At 49.4% G+C, this 19,057-nt stretch overlaps 1 protein-coding gene across 1 annotated transcript in view; it reads left to right on the plus strand.

The window, feature by feature from the left end:
* Positions 1-19,057, plus strand: part of LOC149336795 (sodium-coupled monocarboxylate transporter 1-like) — a 66,791-nt gene that overhangs the window by 14,658 nt on the left and 33,076 nt on the right. The window contains exons 2-7 of the mRNA XM_089553142.1: positions 10,135-10,200; positions 11,088-11,139; positions 14,205-14,272; positions 16,070-16,221; positions 17,616-17,756; positions 18,281-18,410. Coding sequence (XP_089409268.1) covers positions 10,135-10,200; positions 11,088-11,139; positions 14,205-14,272; positions 16,070-16,221; positions 17,616-17,756; positions 18,281-18,410 — 609 coding nt within the window. The remainder of the gene's footprint in view (positions 1-10,134; positions 10,201-11,087; positions 11,140-14,204; positions 14,273-16,069; positions 16,222-17,615; positions 17,757-18,280; positions 18,411-19,057) is intronic.

Below are 19,057 nucleotides of genomic sequence, written 5' to 3' on the forward strand. Positions count from 1 at the left end.
CACACATACACTTCCTCTTCTTCTTGAAAGGCGCTTCCGTCTGCACGAGCCCTGGCGTCAATATGTCTGCACAAGACATCCTTTTCTGACTTCATCACGAGGTTCTCGAACCCATAGAACAATAACCACACAACGACAAAATAGTCCTAGCGCTCGATCTCAAATGGCGTTTGACAATTTTAAAAACGCGGCGTCATACTAAAGTATCTTAGCGACACCAACTGCGGTCCTCGTACATTTAACTATATCAAACATTTAACAGGCCACTTGACCCACATACGCATACAAGAGACCGAGTACGACCCGTTTGAGATGGAAACGCGGGATGGGAACATTGCTATGATGCATCTCCCGGCACAGCTGCCGGGTGTCGGTGGTGATCAGCATGCCCGCCGCGGTGGCTCAGTGGTAAGGCGCTCGTCTACCGAGCCGGAGTACCCGGGTTCGAACCCGACCGCGGTGGCCGCGTTTCAATGGAGGCGAAACGCAAGAGGCGCCCGTGTGCTGTGCGATGTCAGTGCACGTTAAAGATCCCCAGGTGGTCGAAATTATTCCGTAGACCTCCACTACGGCACCTCTTTCTCCCTTCCTTCTTTCACTCCTACCTTCCTCCCTTTCCTTACGGCGCGGTTAAGGTGTCCGCCTAGATATGTGAGACATATTGCGCCATTTGGTTTTCTCAAAAACCATTTACCAATTTTACGCGTACATCACATGCGCTCTGCCGGTACCGGTTCCATGACATCGCACGCGTTGACATCCGGACAAAACATGACGCACACAGGTCCGGTCGCCGCTCATCTGGGCCCGACTTCATTGGAATTCTTTGGAAAATTCCTTAGAATTTTTACCAATAAAAAAATGGAAAACTAGGGGTTCAAAGGTGTCAAAATGGTCAGAATAAAAAGCCAATGCTTGATGATGCCAATTTAAAAAAATTTAACTAAATGATCAAATAATAAATTGAAACAATTGAAAAAATGAAAAATGCGTTCAGTGATGTCGAACTCATCAGAATAGAAAGCCTAAGCCAGTACGCTATTGCGTCATACCCTTAAGGCGGAGCTTATGTAGCCTCTCCAATTTTTTAATTTTAAGGCGAAAGCCTTTAATGCCTCATACTGTCGTTAGCAGCCGTGTCGGCAGCCGTGTCGACAGCCGTGTCGGTGGTGGTGGTGAAAAGCATTTATTTAGTAATTTACAGAGAGCTGCTCGGGGAGAGGCTCGTAATGGGTCTCACCCCTTACAATACTAGGCGGAGTCCCTCATTCCGGGATCCCGTCGGTCGAGACCGCTACACAAGTCCGCCGAACCAGGGCCTGTTGGGCCGATAGTTCCTGACAGCTGAGCAGGGTCGCCTCCCAGTCCTGTCGGGTAGGGGAAGGGGTGATTGGGGAGAGAGAAAGATTTTTTCTGCATGCCCAAACCATGTGGAAGGTGTCGGCCACCTCCCCACAGAATGAGCAGCGGCCGTCAAAAGAAGGATTAAAGTGCTTGAGAACCGCCGGGCACAACAGGGTGTTTGTAAAGAGCCTGAGGAGAATTCGTTCGCCAGCTTTACGCAGTCCTTTCATATGAACTGAGTATCGCCGGTGTTCGGCACGATAGTGCTAAGTAATTTCTTTAAAAGAAAGGAGAGGGCTGCGATCTGGGTTAAGCTCCTCCCGAGGGACGCCTGGTGCCCGGTGAGTGCGCGGGCTGCCTCATGGGCGGCTTCGTTACCTGGAATGCCTTGGTGGCCGGGGACCCATATGATTGAGCGATGAGTTGGATGGCCGTCGCGAGTACTGCGGTGTAAGATTTGGTGAGCGAGTGGAGTGATCCAACCGAACTCAAAGTTACGACAGGCTCCGCGAGAGTCTGTGAGGATGAATTTAGAGTCGGGATGGGAGGCTGCGAGGGAGATCGCCACCTCCTCCGCATGCGTTGAGTTGGGCGCTCTGAACGAGAGGCCGTCCACCTGTTTTCCCTCGTGTATGACTGCAGCCGTGTACCATTCCCCCCTGGAGCGGTAGCGGCATGCAATGTCGACGTAGAAGACGTGTTTCTTTGAGCCATAGTGGCGGTGCAGGGCATTCGCCCGCGCCTGGCGCCGGCCATTATGGTCCTCCTTGTTCATCTTAGTCGGAAGGGGTCGAACGTAGAGGGCGCTTCTCCACAGTTCTGGCACTCGAACCCGTTCCATGGTATGGTGATCATGTCTGATATGTAACCGGTCCAAGAGGCGGCGACGGCGACCGGACACGGTCTGGGCGAGACGCGTGTATTGGTTAACGAGATGCGCCTCGCGGAGTTCTCGATAGGTGTTCACCACCCCCAACGCGAGGAGTCGCGCGTTGGAAGTGGATATCGGGAGGTCGAGGGCTCTCTTGAAAATTTCGCGGAGTACAGTCTCCAAGTGAAATTCGTCATGTTTCCGTAAGCGGAGGTAAGGAGTCGAGTACAGTACTCGACTAGTTACGAAGGCATGCGCGAGCCGCATCGCATCCTTACTTCGCAACCCTCCTCGCTTGTTGGAAACGCGGCGAACCATTCGGCCCACCTGGTCGCCAACTTTGCGGAGTTTGGCAAGAGTTGTGTCGTCTTACGATGTTGATTAATGAAGAGACCGAGTATTCGTAGCTCCTTCGCTTCACAGATGGGGCCGCTTGCGAGAGAAAGCTGAACGGAGATTTTGCATTTCGGAGAAGATCGAATATGCACAAATTCAGACTTGGACGGGGAGCACTGGAGGCCGCAGTACTTGGCATAGTGGTCAACTATGCTCGCCGCTGCTTGCAGGCATTCCTCCATCTCTCCTATGTTTCCCGTAGTGGCCCAGATGGTGATGTCATCGGCGTACAGCGCATGCTGAACACCGCCGACAACCGCCAGCTGTGCCGGGAGATACATCATAGCAATGTTAAAGACAAGCGAGGACAACACAGCGCCCTGTGGTGTGCCCCGCGTTCCCATCTCAAACGAGCCGTACTCAGTCTCTTGTATACGTATATAGGCCAAGCGGTCTGTTAATAAATCTTTGATGTATTTTAGTGTACGAGGACCGCAGTTGGTCTCGCTAAGGTGCTTTAGTATGACGCCGTATTTAACACTGTCAAACGCACCCTTGAGATCGAGTGCTAGCACTATTTTGCCGTTGTGTGGGTGTCCTATGGGTTCAAGAACCTCGTGATGAAGCTGTAAAAGGATGTCTTGTGTGGACTTACTGGGTCGGAAACCGAACATGGTGTCGGCAAAGGAGTTCTTGCTCTCGAGATATTCTGAGAGGCGGTCACAGACCATCGTTTCCATCAGCTTTCCTACGCATGAAGTGAGGGAGATGGGCCGGAGGTTGTCTGTGTTTACCGGTTTCCCCGCCTTTGGGATAAAGGTTACCAACGATGTCTTCCAATGTGGTGGCAACGAAGTGTCCCCTGCCCAAATGGCGTTAATATATTCGAGTAGGGTTTCGTATGCCCGATCAGGAAGGTTCGCCAATAATTTGACTGTGACCTTATCCCTCCCGGGCGCCGTCCCCCTGTTCATTTTGGCAAGAGCCGCGCGAAGGTCGTGAGGCTGGAAAAGTTGATCCAGTTCCGGATTATCGCAGCCTGCATACGAATAATCCTGCCCGCGCGGGTCTTGATCCTGACTGAGGTATTGTGAGCGCAAGGTGTTCGCTAGCTGCTTCGTGTTTCCTTGAAAGTTGTGTATCGCGCGATTGATGTGTTTCTGGGTCTCCTGGCGTGTTTGTGTGGGGTCTATGAGGCTCCTAAAGTGCCGCCAAGTGTTGCGGCTGGACATCTGTCTTGCTGCGCTGTTGTATCGATCTACCCAGTTAGTGTCTGCGAGCTGGCGAGCATACTCTGCAGCTTGCTGGGCGAGGTCAGAGATGCGAGCGCGGAGTTTACGGTTGTGTTTCTGCCGCCGCCATCGCTTAGTGAGGCTGCGGCGAGCTTCCCAGAGGTGCATTAGGTGGTTATCCACGTCAGGTGCACGCTCCGTAAGCTGGATATGCTTTTCGTGTGAACGGAGTGTTTGCATGAGTCCGTGTACCTAAGTGGAGTAGTTCTGTTCCATGAGAGAAGTTACTGGAAGGGCCTGGCGGGAAGCGTTCCACTTGGGAAGTTTGGCTTGCACAAGGGGGCGATGTGAGGGCCGAGTGTAAATGACAGTGTTCAGTATGCAGTGGTCGCTACCGAGGGTGTCCTCGGTGTTGATCCACTCAGCGTGTTGGATGTGTTTCACGAGGGTAAGGTCGGGGCAGGTGTCCCGAGTGATGGAGTTCCCCACACGTTTTGGGTGGACCGCGTCGATTAGAAGAGTGATGCCCAGCGTAGATATAAGTTCCGCCAACTTACGACCACGCGTCTCTTCCTTGCAATAACCCCACATGAGACAGGGCGAGTTAAAATCGCCCACTATCATGGGTGGGGGGGGGGGGTCGCGACCCGCGATCCTTAGCGCTGCGCTAAAGATGTTAGAAAAAGTTATGTTTTTGAGTTTCGTGGGGCAGTAGATATTAAGTATGTGTGCGGGGCTATCTGTTCGCCGCAGGGGGAGGACAGAGACCATCACGTACGAATATTCCAGATTTAGGTCGAGATCAATCTCCTGCGCTGTGTAACCCTTATGGACTAGGATACAGGTGAACGGGTCTCGTTGAAAAGTGTTATAGCCCGTGAGCTTAACCGCATCCCCGGTTTCTTGCAACGCAAGGACTGCGGCGGGGTGTTCGAGGTTGTCAATGTACGCCCTAAAGTGGGCGCGTTTGGTCCTGTTTTTGAAACCCCGACAATTCCATTGGACAAGGGAAAAAGCTTGCTGTCTTTGCGGGGGGCGGCGCCCTTTAGGGTGTTGGTTGGGAGGGGACGCAGCTATGTTGATTTGAAGGGAGACTGCCTTGGAGAGCCGGCACAGGTTCCGTCACCTGCGGCTGGATCGGTTCCGGCTCTTCCGAGAGTTCGGCTAGATCGATGGGGCGGTTGAATATAGATGGGCGGTTTGCGTCTTTGAGGGGCCCATTCGGCGTAGAAGCCTGGGGTTTGACTCCAGCCACGTCTTAATATTGGCCGTCACGGTGTCCGTAACCGTGGCCGTGACTGACTTGAACAGGTTTTCTTGAATTTGACCGAAATTTGAAATCTAAGTCGCTAATGCGGCACGGGCTTTCTTGAGGGCGGGGAAACGCGCGTCAGAGCTAGATGGTGTCGGGTTCACCGGCGCTTGTTGCATCGGTTCCGGAGCTACCTGGGCGGGGAGGACCGAACCTTTTCTAGCGCATGAATTTTGGCCTGGAGTTGAGCATTTTGAGCCCGGAGAGTCTCGAGCTCACGGCGGAGGTCCGCAACCTTATAGTTAAGGGGGAGAGAAGGAAGAAGGGTTGGTGGGGAAGAACGTAGGGGAGTGCGGGGGGGCGGAGGAGGCCCGTCACGGCTGCCTACCTTTGGCAGTGATGTCTTTGGTGTGCCAAGCGGACGGCCCTCGAGAGGCGGAAAATCCCCGTTCTGGAATACGGGTGCGCCTGGATCACGTGACGACTTTTGGCTTGTTGATGGAGAAGACTTGGAGGCACGCCCGGGCAACGCGCCCGCCGGTGGCGCTGGTCCGGATGTGCTTTGCACCAGCTTGTTGCCAGGTGGGGGAAATTTTGGAGTGGTGTCAGTTCCCGGGGGCACTGCACACTGACGTTGCATTCGTTGATCGGTTGGGTTTCCCGGTCGTTGCAGCCGCCGGAATTTTGCTTTTCAGTCTTGCAAGCCCGTAAGGTGGCCGCCACCGCAGACGATGCAGGAAGGAATGCACTCGTGGGTCTCCAAGTTGCCGTCTTCGAGGACTGCGACCGTTTGGCCGCAGTGTCCGCAGCGATTGCGTTGAAGATCCGGGCATAAGTCCGCACGGTGACCGATGGTGCCGCATCGGAAACACGCGGGAATAGTCCGCTTGTATTCGCGTACCAAGGCCACCACACTGTTATAGTGCACGTAACGTGGCACTTTATGCCCCACGAAGGTGAGCAGGGCAATCGTCGACTTCCCCAGCTTGCGGATGAAGGCTATCTCTCCACCGCGCCACTGGACTTTCGATTTCAGATTGGTAGAAGTTTCCTGCTCATGGACGGTAATGATCGCCCTGCAGACTTCACCGTTGACTTTGGCGTGACCGACCATCGGGATGGAGCCTTTGGAAGCTTTCAGAGTAAATTCACAAGCGAGCGCGTTCGCCGCATTGACGTCTTGAGTGGTGGCGATAACGATATTTTGGTCCCAGATGGGCCAGATACTAAGAGTGTCCACCGAGGAGGCATTAACATTGGCGGAGAGCAAAGCACCAAGCTCACCGTTCTGCAGAACCGTGTTCAGGGAGACCGTCATTCTGTGCTTGATGACGATCGTGAAGTCTTCTTTGCGGAGTCGAGGCATAGCGGTAGGCCGCCATTTCGTCGATCCCGCTGTTTGCGACAGCTGATGGTTGGAACTTCAAGTATTTGGATGCACAGAAGCAGGGGCACTCACGGAGGGTCCGTTCACTGCCGAGGTGTTCAGGCGCTGCTGGCGTTTGCGAAGGGCCACCAACGAGAAGAGGCCTTCATCCACGATCTCCAGCGTCGGAGTGGAGGTTTCAGGAGAAGAAGGGGCTTCTGCGACGACTTCTGTCCATGCCATCGTCTCGGGATCGTACCCGCGGCGAGCGGAGGCCGCCATGGCGTCCGCGGAGAACGCTGGAGACCGGCTGCTTGGCTTTAGGCCTAGCTAGGGCTCCCACGGGATGAAGACATAAATGAGTCTAAAAGGCCCAAAAATTGGCCCACCCGGTCGAGAGCGATGTCTTCGGGTGCCGGGTGATGTTAACCGTCGAGTACAAGCAAAATTTTCGCGGTCGTAGGGAATTTTTCGGTGATCCGGACGAAAATTGCCGGAGCCGAAATGAGGCGCGTCCGCTCGAGACGCGGCCGGCGATCGCCGTTTCGGCAGATGTGTCCGCGTTCTGACGGGTTTCCAGCGTGATATGCGAGACACTTACTACGTAATTTCCTTTCCTCAAATACAATCTTCAGTTTCTTCATTACGGCCCCTCTTTCTCTTTCTTTTTTCACTCCCACCTCCTCCCTTCCTGTTCGGTGCGGTTGGGCTCCCTCTCCTCTCCTCGATGCATGCGTGTGTCTCCTGGAACAAAGAGAGAGTGGATGCTGCTGTCATTCTGTATGACGGGTTGCGTCATGCGACCTGGTTAAGTCGCACTTGAAGCCTTTCAGTGCGCGTGTACTTCCATGCAACAAAAGAAAGTGGTGGCGTAGTCTAAATTTTTCCCACATTCATAAAGCGCGCAGTGTACTTTGAAAGCTGCGATGACAATAATGGGCGAGTGGCCATGCTTCAGATTGATCACGAAAAGGCATTTGATTGTGTTTCTCATGAAATTTTCTTGTCCGTTTTAGACCATGTGAATGTTGGTTCAGTTATCCGTGAGGATGTAGTCCTGGCGTATCGAAACTGCCCGACAAGACTGATCGTTAACAACAGTCTTGGGACCCCATCAGCGTGCAGCGTTCGGTGCGTCAGGGCTGCCCCCTCAGCCCTCTCTTATTTTGTATTTGTATCGAAACGCTGTGTATGAAAATAATAGAAAACAACAATGTTAATGGCTTTAGGTTACAGGCAGCTGAAGTTCAGCTTCGAGCTTATGCTGATGACGTTGCAGTTGATCAGGGTAGCATAAGCGAGGCTGTCGGGTGTGTTCACGAGTTCAGCGAAATCACCGGTAGCGGGTCTAACTGGCGTAAATGCCTTGGACTCCAGCATGGATGGTTGCCATCCCACCCGGACCATTTCGGCAACATACCGTGAGCGATTACCCCGGGCAAGTATCTGGGCGTTCCGCCTGATGCTTATCGCGAAAGCGAGGAGTATTGGAAAGAGCAAACTAAAGACGCACGTGACAGAGCTGGGGAAATAGAAAGGCAGCAACCTCTCAATTTTCGCCAGGGATACAGTCTACGACCTTTTTTTTATTAGCAAGCTCTGGTATGTAATGCAGCTAGGTCTTGCATTGCTCTCGTGTGAACAGTCGGAAGCTACACAGGATCTCTGCCGTGTTCATATGGGCTTCCAAATGGGAACGTTGCAGCAGAACGAACCTGTTCCGGCTGGTAAAAGAAGGGGGGCTGGGACTTGTGCACCTCTTTTTAAGGCGGCTAGTGAACCGTTCTTTTTTTTTGGTTCTTTCGCGACGTCACAGACCCGTTCTTGCGCACCGTGGGACAATTTAGGCGGCGGCGATGGCTGCCGTTGTTTGCTGTATCCACAGACGACCTCTCGTGTGGAATTTTTGGCTACTACAAAGAGACTGTAGAAAGCGTTTGGTTCCTTTCTGCATGTTTTTCCAGCGATTATTTGTAGAAAACTTAAAGGAAAAATTTTTACCGTGATCATTGTGATATTGTTTTCCCAGAGCCCGTGTAAAGGGCCTTGTACAGTGGGGGCCCGGGAAGTGATGTTTTAAGTGGGGTGAAGAAAATGCAGGTGCCATCAGAAGTGAAGACCTTTCATTTTTTTAATTTACACACCGGGACACTACTAGCTAAAAAGGTTTTACAGGGAAAGGATCTGTTAATCGTGGGAACGAACTGCTTAATTGGTAAGCATCCCGAAACAATAGACCATGATTTTTTTGCATTGCTGGGAAGAGATTTTTTTGGGGGGGATGTGTTACAAAGGACAATAAAGAAAGAGTTACCACTTTACGCGCAGGGAATTCGTAATTTAAGCACTTATTTAATGAGGATGGGGCACCATTTGATCTCATAATGCTCTTGGGCCTCCACTGTACATGGCGCTCCAGAATGGCACGCTATCATTGTGATGCAGATGCACCACCTGCCCGAATTTACTTTCGGGAAAGAATGGACCGGTTTCTTGCCATCCAGAAAGACGCTACGGAGCGTCGCGTGTGGCTCTCATGAGTAGAGCCGTTGTGTATGTTGCGGGAATTTTAATCTGACGAAGCCAGACTCGTGCTGGCTGACCACGACATTGTCGTATGTACATAGCGTTTTTTGTTTTGTTTTTTTTTTGTTAAGTGTTTTTTGGTAAAACATTAAGTGCCAAAGCCAGGCATTAAATGAAGTGGCGTGGGCTAGGTGTTAGCGTGGTGATATGGGGAGTTAAAAGTCGGCAGCCCGAATCCCCGAATATGTCCACGATTTTTCTTCTTTTTCTTGTTGCTTTACTTTTTTATTATGCCTCTTATCTTGCAGTGCGGATCCCAACATTTGCATCGGGTTTTCCAATGACCGGCAAAACATCAGAGAGTCAAGAACCAGTCATCAGAAAAGCATTTATTAGGAACACACTAGAACCGAGGTGTCCAATTCGTTTTAGAAAGCCATTAGGAGTTAATTAGGAAAAGGAACCAGAAACGCATGAGAAAGGCATAAAATCCTAATGTCAAAAGTCACTAGAGTTTCTAAAGACAGTCATTAGATTTTTTTTTAAAGGTTATGTGAGCATTCCACCCAGCTGCAGCCACCCGTGCTAAAATCATTTTCTGTGATTTCTCCGATAACCTGAAAGGAGAAATCACACTAAATGACATTATCATGGTCGGTTGCAATTAGGTGCAAACCTAACACAACCTTTTGTAACTACAATGACAGCAAGGCTGGTTAAACTTGTTATAAAATGGGGAAATACTTACGGAAAGTAATTACCACATACCCAAAAGTGCTTTCTCCGACAACCTCAAACAAAAGCTGCCACGGTGGGTCAGTGATTATGGCGCTCGGCTGGCGACCCTAAAGACGCGAGTTCGATCCCAGCCGCAGCACGTCCATTTCGATGGAGGAGAAATGATAAAGGCCCGTGTACTGTGCGATGTCAGTGCACGGTAAAGAACCCCAGGTGGTCGAAATTTCCGGAGCCCTTCACTACGGCGTCCCTCATAGCCTGAGTTGCTTTGGGACGTTAAACCCCCCTAAACTATAAACTAAACCTGAAAGGAGCCTTTGAGGTGATGAGAGGAGTCTTTCATCCTTAAATATGCGTTCTTTATTTGCCGCCTATATCGCATTCAGTATAAGGACATTTCTAACAAAAGCACGGTATCCTGCCAATGGCTTGCCTGCTTACTGTTTTTTTTCCTATGTCGTTCATACAGTACGTCCGGATGCGCTACAACACGGCCATCTCCGTCATAACCGCTATCACTTACATTCTATTGTCGGTAGGTGCATAAGAATTCTTCAAGCGTGCAGGAACGGCGCTAGTGCCTTTTAGTAAATAACGTTTGGCTTCCTGATAGTTTAGGAAAGAATTTTCCCGCGAAAACTGTAATAGTTTTGCAAACGCCATTTAGTAAAAGCATTGGCGTTGCGAAAGCAGCCATATCAAGCGTTACGAGGACACCATCGCCACGTACGTCAAAGCGCTATTGAGCTGCCGACTGATCCAGGGAGCCGGTCATGCGCTTTCCTTTACTCAAAACCAACAGAGGGTGGTGGTGGTGAAAACGTTTTATTCAGTGAGAGTTTGCAGGCGAAAATGGCCCTTTACATAGGGGGAGTCCTTAGTCCGTGACCCCGCTGGACAAGGCCTCTACTCGCGCTCGTCGGACTAAAGCCCTTTGATACTTCAGCCCCGAGCAGTTGAGCGGGGCGGCCTCCCATGCCTCTTGGGAAGGGGAAGGGTTTCGGGGGAGGAAAGGATTCTCCTGACAGGCCCAAACCATGTGGAGGTTATTGGACACTTCCCCACAGTGAGGACAGCGCCCATCAATACTGGGGTCAAAATGTTTCGCTATTGCAGGACACAACAAAGTGTTGGCCTGCAGGCGCCTCTGAGTTCGCTTATCGACTTTACTAAAGCCCTTAGAGTGCGAATAAGATAGCTCTGGGAACTAGGCTATTTGCTTCATGTAGCAGGCTCTAGATCCGAAGTAGGCCGAGTATGCACATGAGCGTATACATAGATGCCACAACGGCCCTCTGGGGCACCCAACCGGGCCGCTCTATCACCTCGGCCGCTAGCTTTAGCTGCTTAGGGCGCTAAGCCTGTAAGCTTAGATCTAATGCCTTTTGTTTTTTTTTGTTTGTTTGGTTTTTCATTTCACAGCAAATGGTGGGGGCCATAGCGATTTACGCCTCATCCGTGGCGGTGTCAACAGGTAAGCTGGCGACGCTTTAATTTTTGCAGTCGTCGTCAACTTCACTATTGTACATCACGAAATAACGCGTTACTTACCTGTGCCTTCGATATGACGGAGGGAGCTGAGCTGCAACAGAGACAGATGCTTACCGGTTACGTTGGGAGGCATCACTGTAGCTGTCAGATCACACCTTACTCTCCTGAGGGGAATCGTGGCATACGACATACCCAACAATTCTGGACAAAAGCATCTTTTGAGCGGGAAACCGTTTATGAGCGCAACTTTTTCATATAATGTAAGCTTTCACTATAACGGTCAATATACCGCAGCGGTGGCCTAGTCGTTTGAGCATGCGCCTCGCGAGTGGGATGTGCGGGGTTCGAACCCCAAGGCCGCTGGGCACCCACCGAAGAAACAATGGGTACAAGCTTTCCCCTGGTCTGGTGCTCGGCTTCTTTAGCGTGAAATGCTTGGGAAATGAGTCTTTGACCACACTTTCAGAGGACGAAAAACATCTTGTGCCATGGCGCATCTTTGGCCTCGGATGCTCTTGCGCCATAAAAATTCATCACAACAATCAATATATCCGCACATCACAAAACGGCAGTGTTGTATTTTTTTTCATCAATGTTTTTGCTATCGTCAAACGTGTTCTCCATTGGTTATCTACGGCAGCGAATGTTCCATGCGATCGATGGAAACAAGTTAAACGAGAGATTTTGCAACATGTCAGAAGAATTCCTATGTCAGAAGAATGGGAATTTCAGCATGAGTGTCTTACAATTTTCCCATTTTCAAAATTGTGTCTTAGAATGTTGGACATGACCGCAAATTCTGGTATGCAGTCCACTGGCTGTATCCATCGTCATCCATCATCAGCCTGACCACGCCCACTGCAGGGCAAAGGCCTCTGCCATGTCTCTCCAATGAACTCTGTCCTTTGCCAGCTGCAGCCACCGTATCCCCGCAAATTTCTCAATCTCATCCGCCGCCCTAACTATATATGTATATGTTATGTGAATAAACTATACTTAACTGTGTATATTTTATATGTATAAAGGTTAAACCTCTGGGCCTTGCGAACTTTCTATACGTGCGAGTTATACAGCACTTCCTTTATTAGTATAGCCCAATAAGGCATGAAATGGCGTACGCGATTATTACGTGTCTGTCCTGGAAGTAATAAGACAAGTCGCAGCATGATATGCGCATGCACTAGATTGGGAAAGCGCTTTTTGGGGAACGAGGGGAAGCCTTCAGCTTCAAAATGCGACGAGCTTAGTTGGCTACGAGCAGGCCAAGCGAGCGGACGTCTTCCAGCGTGTACCCATGTTTCGTCGCTACGTCGAGGTAACCATGGAGCGAACTTTGAAACAGCACTACGCTGTGAAGTTTTGCAATAAACTGAGTAGGTCACCTACCGAGTCACTTGAACTGATCAAGATAGCATGTGGGAACGATGGGATGTCCATGTCGCGCATTCTAACGGCACAAAGCATTTACAAACGGCCGTGAAGACGTTCACGACGGACCACGGTCCGGGCGCCCATCGATGACGGTTACGGACGGTAATGTAGACTGTGTGGTCCTGAACATCTTCACGGCCATTTGTAAATGTTTCGTGCCATTGGAACACTTGCGATCTGGACATTGCATCATTCCCGCAAGCTGTGAAACGTCTCGGCCTTCCAGGGATGAACGGAAGGCAAGTGGCAGCTAGTATGAGGAATTTTTGATCCAGGAACGCATTTAAGGGATACATTTGCGCCTCTCCCAGTCAGTAAATTTTGTTAGTGCGGTTTCCGTCCGTTGCAACGCTAAACACGTTCCTTAAAATGCTTCTGTGTTAAACTGCTTGCTTATTCGCTCCGAGATTTGACGCACAGATGAGGTACGACAGTAGTATTTTTATTTGAATAAGACGTCTGAATGATGCATTTGCCTCACTCGATCAAAAATTAATTAGAAATCCGCACTGTACGCATCATTGGTGAACAAGCCGCTTTCTCATAGGTGATATAGGTGGCGCCATCTGGTCCCTATCGAAAAAACAATTGTTTTACCATTGAACCTGCAATGAAGGGGAGGGGAAGAATGAGCAGCTCATTCGAAGATGTTTGCTCCACAGTTTTAACACGAGAGTGTTAAGGAACTCGTGAGGCGGAACAGCCAGCGTCGTCGTCGTCGTCGCTAGTCTAAGTCTACCGCAGCTCCGCTACGCTCCGTCGCGTCGTTCGTGCCTCAAAAATCCTAAGAGCACCATCGGCAGAGGCCTTGCCCAGCTGGTGTGTCAAAGCGTGGAGCAAGCATCCCCCCCCCCCCCTCCTTGCGCGCTGCTGATAAGCAGTGGCGGCCCAATAACGCTATCGTGCTCTACTCTTTGAGGCGATGCTTCTTCCAACGTTTTTGAGCAAAATTGTAAACTATGCACATAGACCGACCATTTTGACTAAACTCTGAGCATTTCACTCACTAACCTGACACAATGATGTCGACATCGGCAGAACCTTCCATGAGTGCCGCTGGCGATCGCCTCTCAGAACGACAGGCGAGATCTTTCACCGTTCACGGTGACCAAGAGCGCAATCTCCTAACGAAGCTCGAGGTGATCTCTTTGGCCACATAATACCAGCATGAGTTACATGTCGCATTTCAGGTATCACATGGCGTTTTCTGGCCGTTCTGGTCGCCAGCACAGAACACAAGCATGAATGAATGTACCACTGTCAACACGCTTAACACGAACGCTCGAGCGCATGTCTTCCACTGACTTTAGCGGCGCTGGGGGTCGACAGCTTGTTCTCAGAAAATATTAGGGTGGAAACAGGACACGAGCTGTCTTCAACAGCTGCAAACACACCGGTCAGCATGGTCTCAGACTCAGCGCCAAGCGCTCAGGGGCTGTAATATCTGTGCAGGACGCTCAATCAAGCGTTCGTGTGAAGCGTGCGGACGACTGTACACTTAATCGAAAACCATTATTGCTTTACAGCACGAAACACGGGGCAGCACGCATGCACTTTTGCATTAGAGTAATCTAGGTGGAGCACTGATTACACCATTAATTTTTGTTTTCGTTCTAGTATTCAACGTTTCGGCGACCTGGTGCTCCGTCGTGATTGGGCTGACAGCAACAGCATACACAGCCATGGTGAGTACAAGAAGGTTAGACATCGGTAGAAATGGGAGCGGTGCTCATTATGCCACCAGGGACTAACTTCGGGTGTCAATGCATAGAAAGGTCAAAAGATGGATGGCGCTGTCTTCTTGAGTTGTCACCTTCTCTCAGCGTCCAGCTTGGAATAGGGCGAACTATCATCATCGTCAGCCTAACAACATCCACTGCGCAACAAAGGCCACATTTATATTTCCGTCAACAACCCTCTCCTGAGTTGCTACGGCCACCTATTCTCCACAAACTCCATAACCTCATCCGCCCACCTGACTTTCTGTCGCCCCCTGCTACGCATGCAGGGGCATTGAATAAGATATAGAAATATTTTGGTTATTTTGCACTTGTTACTAAATTCTATGACTATTTACCCAGCCTTATCAAATACTCTTTAGTCTCGAATTAAGCTTCCGGCTAAGAGCGAGAAATCACCAGGGGCCAGCTACACGAAACAGTCACTCTTGGGCCAAATTTACTTCCTAAATAAAATCACGAAACACTAGATTTTTCTCTAGCTTACGGCGATTTCGCCCTAGCGGACTTGATTCGGTCGCTTTCTCGGCATGGAACAAGGCGGCACCAGTCGGAACAGGAGCCCTTAACTAAACGGCATATTCGCCGTGATTCGTTCGCCGAGTGTTATAACATCAAAATACAAACATTGCGTCAGGCTTTCTCCGCGTCTAATTTTCTCCTCGCAGAAAGGTTTTTGAATGAATCGTTTTTGTTTGAACTGCGGTTTTTAAATACCCCTCGACTCTTAGCCCAACTGGTTGACAAGTCGCCAAGTACTTCCGCATCTGTGATTGCCAGGGAAAAGCCGGAGCTGCTATTCTACTGTACATCGCGAATCTGCTTCCAGCCCACTAGCAGTCCCAGAGCATCGTGAACGCAGAACATTTAAAATGAACTGTTCAGGTTACTAAAAATATACGACGGTATTAAGAAGCAATTTAGCTCTTTGAAACGCAGTTCGTATTGTATTTACAAGCCATTTATGCTCGGCGCGCTACTTTTGTTTCAAAAAATGGCTGCAAAAAAAGTTAAAGCAAGCCCAAGGAAAGCCAATTTATTTCTTTTAACATGTGTGATAGCACAAATATCTTACAATTTTCTACACCGATGCACACTACAGTAAAAGGCAACACGGGCTTTAAATATCGCAAGAAGCTTCTCACAAGTTGAAAAAAAAGGAAAATCGATGAACCAAGCAATTGCTAAATCCTTTTCAAGCTGGAGATAAGCGACAAACCGAGAATAAGAAGTCATAAGATAGACCTGTACGTCTATATCTCATCGCAATACAAAACAAAAGAGCACGGTTCTGGAGGACGCCTTCATTCGCTGGACAATGTTTCGACAAGACGACTTGTCTTCGTCTGTGCAAGTGCGACTAAGTTCGCCTTCAATTCACAGTGAAGGATCTTTGAACCCTTCGCACCGACGACCGCAAAGATGACCTCTCAGACGAGTGTCTGCATGAGGCCTCGAGCGATTGTGGATGCAGTTAATTATAACACATACCAGCTAAGTTCCAAGGTTTTTTTTCCTCCTTAAAGGCGTTACATATGGAGTATTCCCATTAGAAACGCACACTATACAGGTTTTATTCTTTGTGCGCCGTTGCTTGCCGTGGTTCTCATCTTGTCATGCTGCAGCTAGCCCCGCAACAAGTGCGTCAAACCCCGCTCTACAACGGTTTCAGGAGGCGTAGCCATTTGGGCAAAATGTATTGAAAGACCTCGTGCGATCTGTTCTTGTTTCTTTCAAAATGAGGGTGGCCTCCGCAGCATCGTGTGGGCGGACTGCCTTCAAGGGCTCGTCACTCTCTGCGTGCCCGTCCTGGTAATGGCCAAGGTAGCCTACGACGCCGGTGAAACCAGAGCAAGGCCACTCAGCGAACTGGACCCACACAAGTACTTCCTCAAGTACGTGCGACAGGAGCCCTATTGGCGATTCACAAGAACGCGACGCCACGCTGCGTCATTAGGCATGCTTTGACGTCAGGAGTCATTCTAAAGGTCAAACGTGCCAAGTGGCCTCTGCTACTCGAAAGGTCGTTCTTGGGAGTAGTATTGCTTTCGCAATAAAAGTTCCCTGGCCACAGGGTCTGCTTTTCAGGGGTATATCGTGCCACTTATTGTAGCAATAAACCTACCTTCTCAGAGGTGAGAATGATATTTCTCCTATCCTCTATAGAGATTTTAGGCTTCGGGGCTGTCGTAGCTGCCTGACTCTAGCGCTCGAATGCCGGCCCTGTGGCCTGAGAACTTTTGACCGACCATGTACATCCACTGAGATTCCTCTGGGGCGCTTATGTGTTTACGTTATCTGTCACGGGATGTTTGGTGTTTTTCAGTTCTTTCTAGCTTCACCACTCTAATTTGTAACAGCAAGTCAAGTTCACGGCACACTAACGTCGTCTAACGAAGCAGATGCCTCTCTCTGGCCATGAACCCTAATTTGTTACTTGCGTTTTTATAGTCTGAAAAAAAAACTACTTGTTTCCCTAACTCGGCAAGGGCGCTACACAACAAATGTTTGCATACGTCGCAGTGGTATCAGGCTATACGGATGGACAGCTGGGCAGAAGCGCTTTTCCGCATGCTGCTGAGAACATGCATCGATGAGCAAAGATTTCTCAGAGACTAGTAGTCACCTCTTTGTTTTGTGTTCGTGCATAGTTATCATGCCCGCGACATTCCAGTGGACATTTTGCAGCGGAAAAGCCCTAAAGCCGGAAGCAACACCGTGCAGAATTCCGTTCAAACAAAGCCACTGTTCAAATACAGCTTTATTGATTAGATGAGTCGTGCTTAACGGAGTAACAGACCTTCTATTAGCCAGCAAAAAGAATGAATAATAAGACTATCCAGCCCCAACCGCCACTTGTCACAGTGGGAGTGGTTTGTTCCGCCAGTCGTTCTTTTCCCGTAAGAACTAGCGGAATGTTCAGCTCACTCGGCACGCGCTTCTAAACAGCAGGTAAGCTGTAGAGACTTTTCATGCCTAACACATCGCATTTTTTCCTCTTTATTAATTACTACAATTTCACTGTTTGCCTGCCTTCGGTAGTTTTATGTGTGGTTCATACGCAAGTTGGTGTACCGTCGAGAATGGGCTCTCTTACACAAGACGTTGCATTAGCTATACAGACCTTCTGCTCATACCACGCTGTCCCTGGTACTAAAATTCTACTTTGATTTCTTCTGTGAACCGTAGCTTGTCTGCAGAAGGGGCAAAGATTTCAAACCACCCATCCTTTCAATCCTTATTTCCTGCTGACAATTAAGTCGCACTTTACGCGTTTTCTATATTTCAGTACAGCTTTCGACCTTACGAGGGACGAAACCGTGTGGACAATTTTGATAGCCTCATCGCCGACGTTCTTAAACCGCATTTGCTTGGACCAGGGCACCGCCCAGAGATACCTCGCTTCCAGAGCCCTTACGGAGGCCAAATGGTGAGCACGCATTTGCAACGGCGCTTCATGCAAATAGTACTTTTCTCTACGTAAGCATTAAATTACGAAGTGCGAAAGGTGTGTAAGTCGCAGTAGTTGTGATAGACTGTGAGTAATGAAATCAATCAGGCCATTATCATTGCCCCAATCATGCGCTGCGAGTACAGCTGAAGAGGGAGGAGGCAGCGCACATTACAAAGGTAGTCATGATTCTTAGTTGTGGTCAAGAAAAAAAATTAATGTGGTGGCTTACATGATGGTAGATTGCGTGAAGGGTCCGGATCGTGTACCTTATTTTTTTAGGGTGTGCAGTTTAACGACTTCGACACCCATTCCGGTGGCCCTTATGTACAGTGCATGTGCACATTTATGTATACCAACAAAGTTACATTGGAACATGCTACTACTTGCCACCACCAACTACTGTAGACGACATGTTACCCGTAGGGTAATTAATCCCTTTGTGACTTGGACCGCATTTCTCTTTCTGTCAAATGAGTAAATGGCAAATGCATGGCTTTCAGGACCATCATAATTGGCACACTCCTGGTCTGCATGTTCTACGCCCTCCTGGCCGGGGAAGGCACTGCCCTTACTTCAAGATATCGAGGCTGTGATCCAATCCTTGCTGGATCAATACAGAGATTCGACCAGGTGAGAAAAATCACGTCTTTGGGGTACGCAAATACACTTTCAAAACTGGTGCTGATGACTTAAACGATACTATTACTGATGATACTGCTTATTTGAACGAGAAGTAAAATGAGAGCTTAAGGGAAGTAATTAATGTCCCATATCAAGCTTTACATGATACCATTCTGGGCTCCTCAAGAAAAAATAGTTTTAACGTACATATAACCAAGTTGGACGTGCGAAAGCACTTTAGGAAGCACCGCATCAAAGGAAGCGGGGGGGGGGGGGGGGGGTCGGAGTGTTGATGGAGTAGTTGCGGAAAGCTTTAGCCGCACACGCTCCGTCCAAGGTTGCGGCTTCCCATATGTCCCATGTTTTTCAGCTTGCTAGTAAAGTAGTGTTTTGCTTTCACACTAAAAAAAGAATAATATTTACTGTGCGGTGCATCTCTGATGAAGCTTAGTTTATTTAGGACCACCTAGATACCCCCTGTTTCCTCCCTGCCCAATAATTAGACGCCATTTACGCATTGAGGAGCATAAGGTTTCCCAACGAACTATTCCTTCACAAAATTTTGTCAGCGCTTGTGTTCATCCCGAAGATACCTTCGAGCGCGTTAGAACTGCCCTTTCTAGGACAGCCTGGAAAATTATTCAAAATCTCACTTT

The sequence above is a fragment of the Amblyomma mixtum genome, chromosome 7 (genome assembly GCF_055824585.1).
Source record: "Amblyomma mixtum isolate Tamu chromosome 7, ASM5582458v1, whole genome shotgun sequence".
Classification (NCBI taxonomy): Eukaryota; Metazoa; Arthropoda; class Arachnida; order Ixodida; family Ixodidae; genus Amblyomma; species Amblyomma mixtum.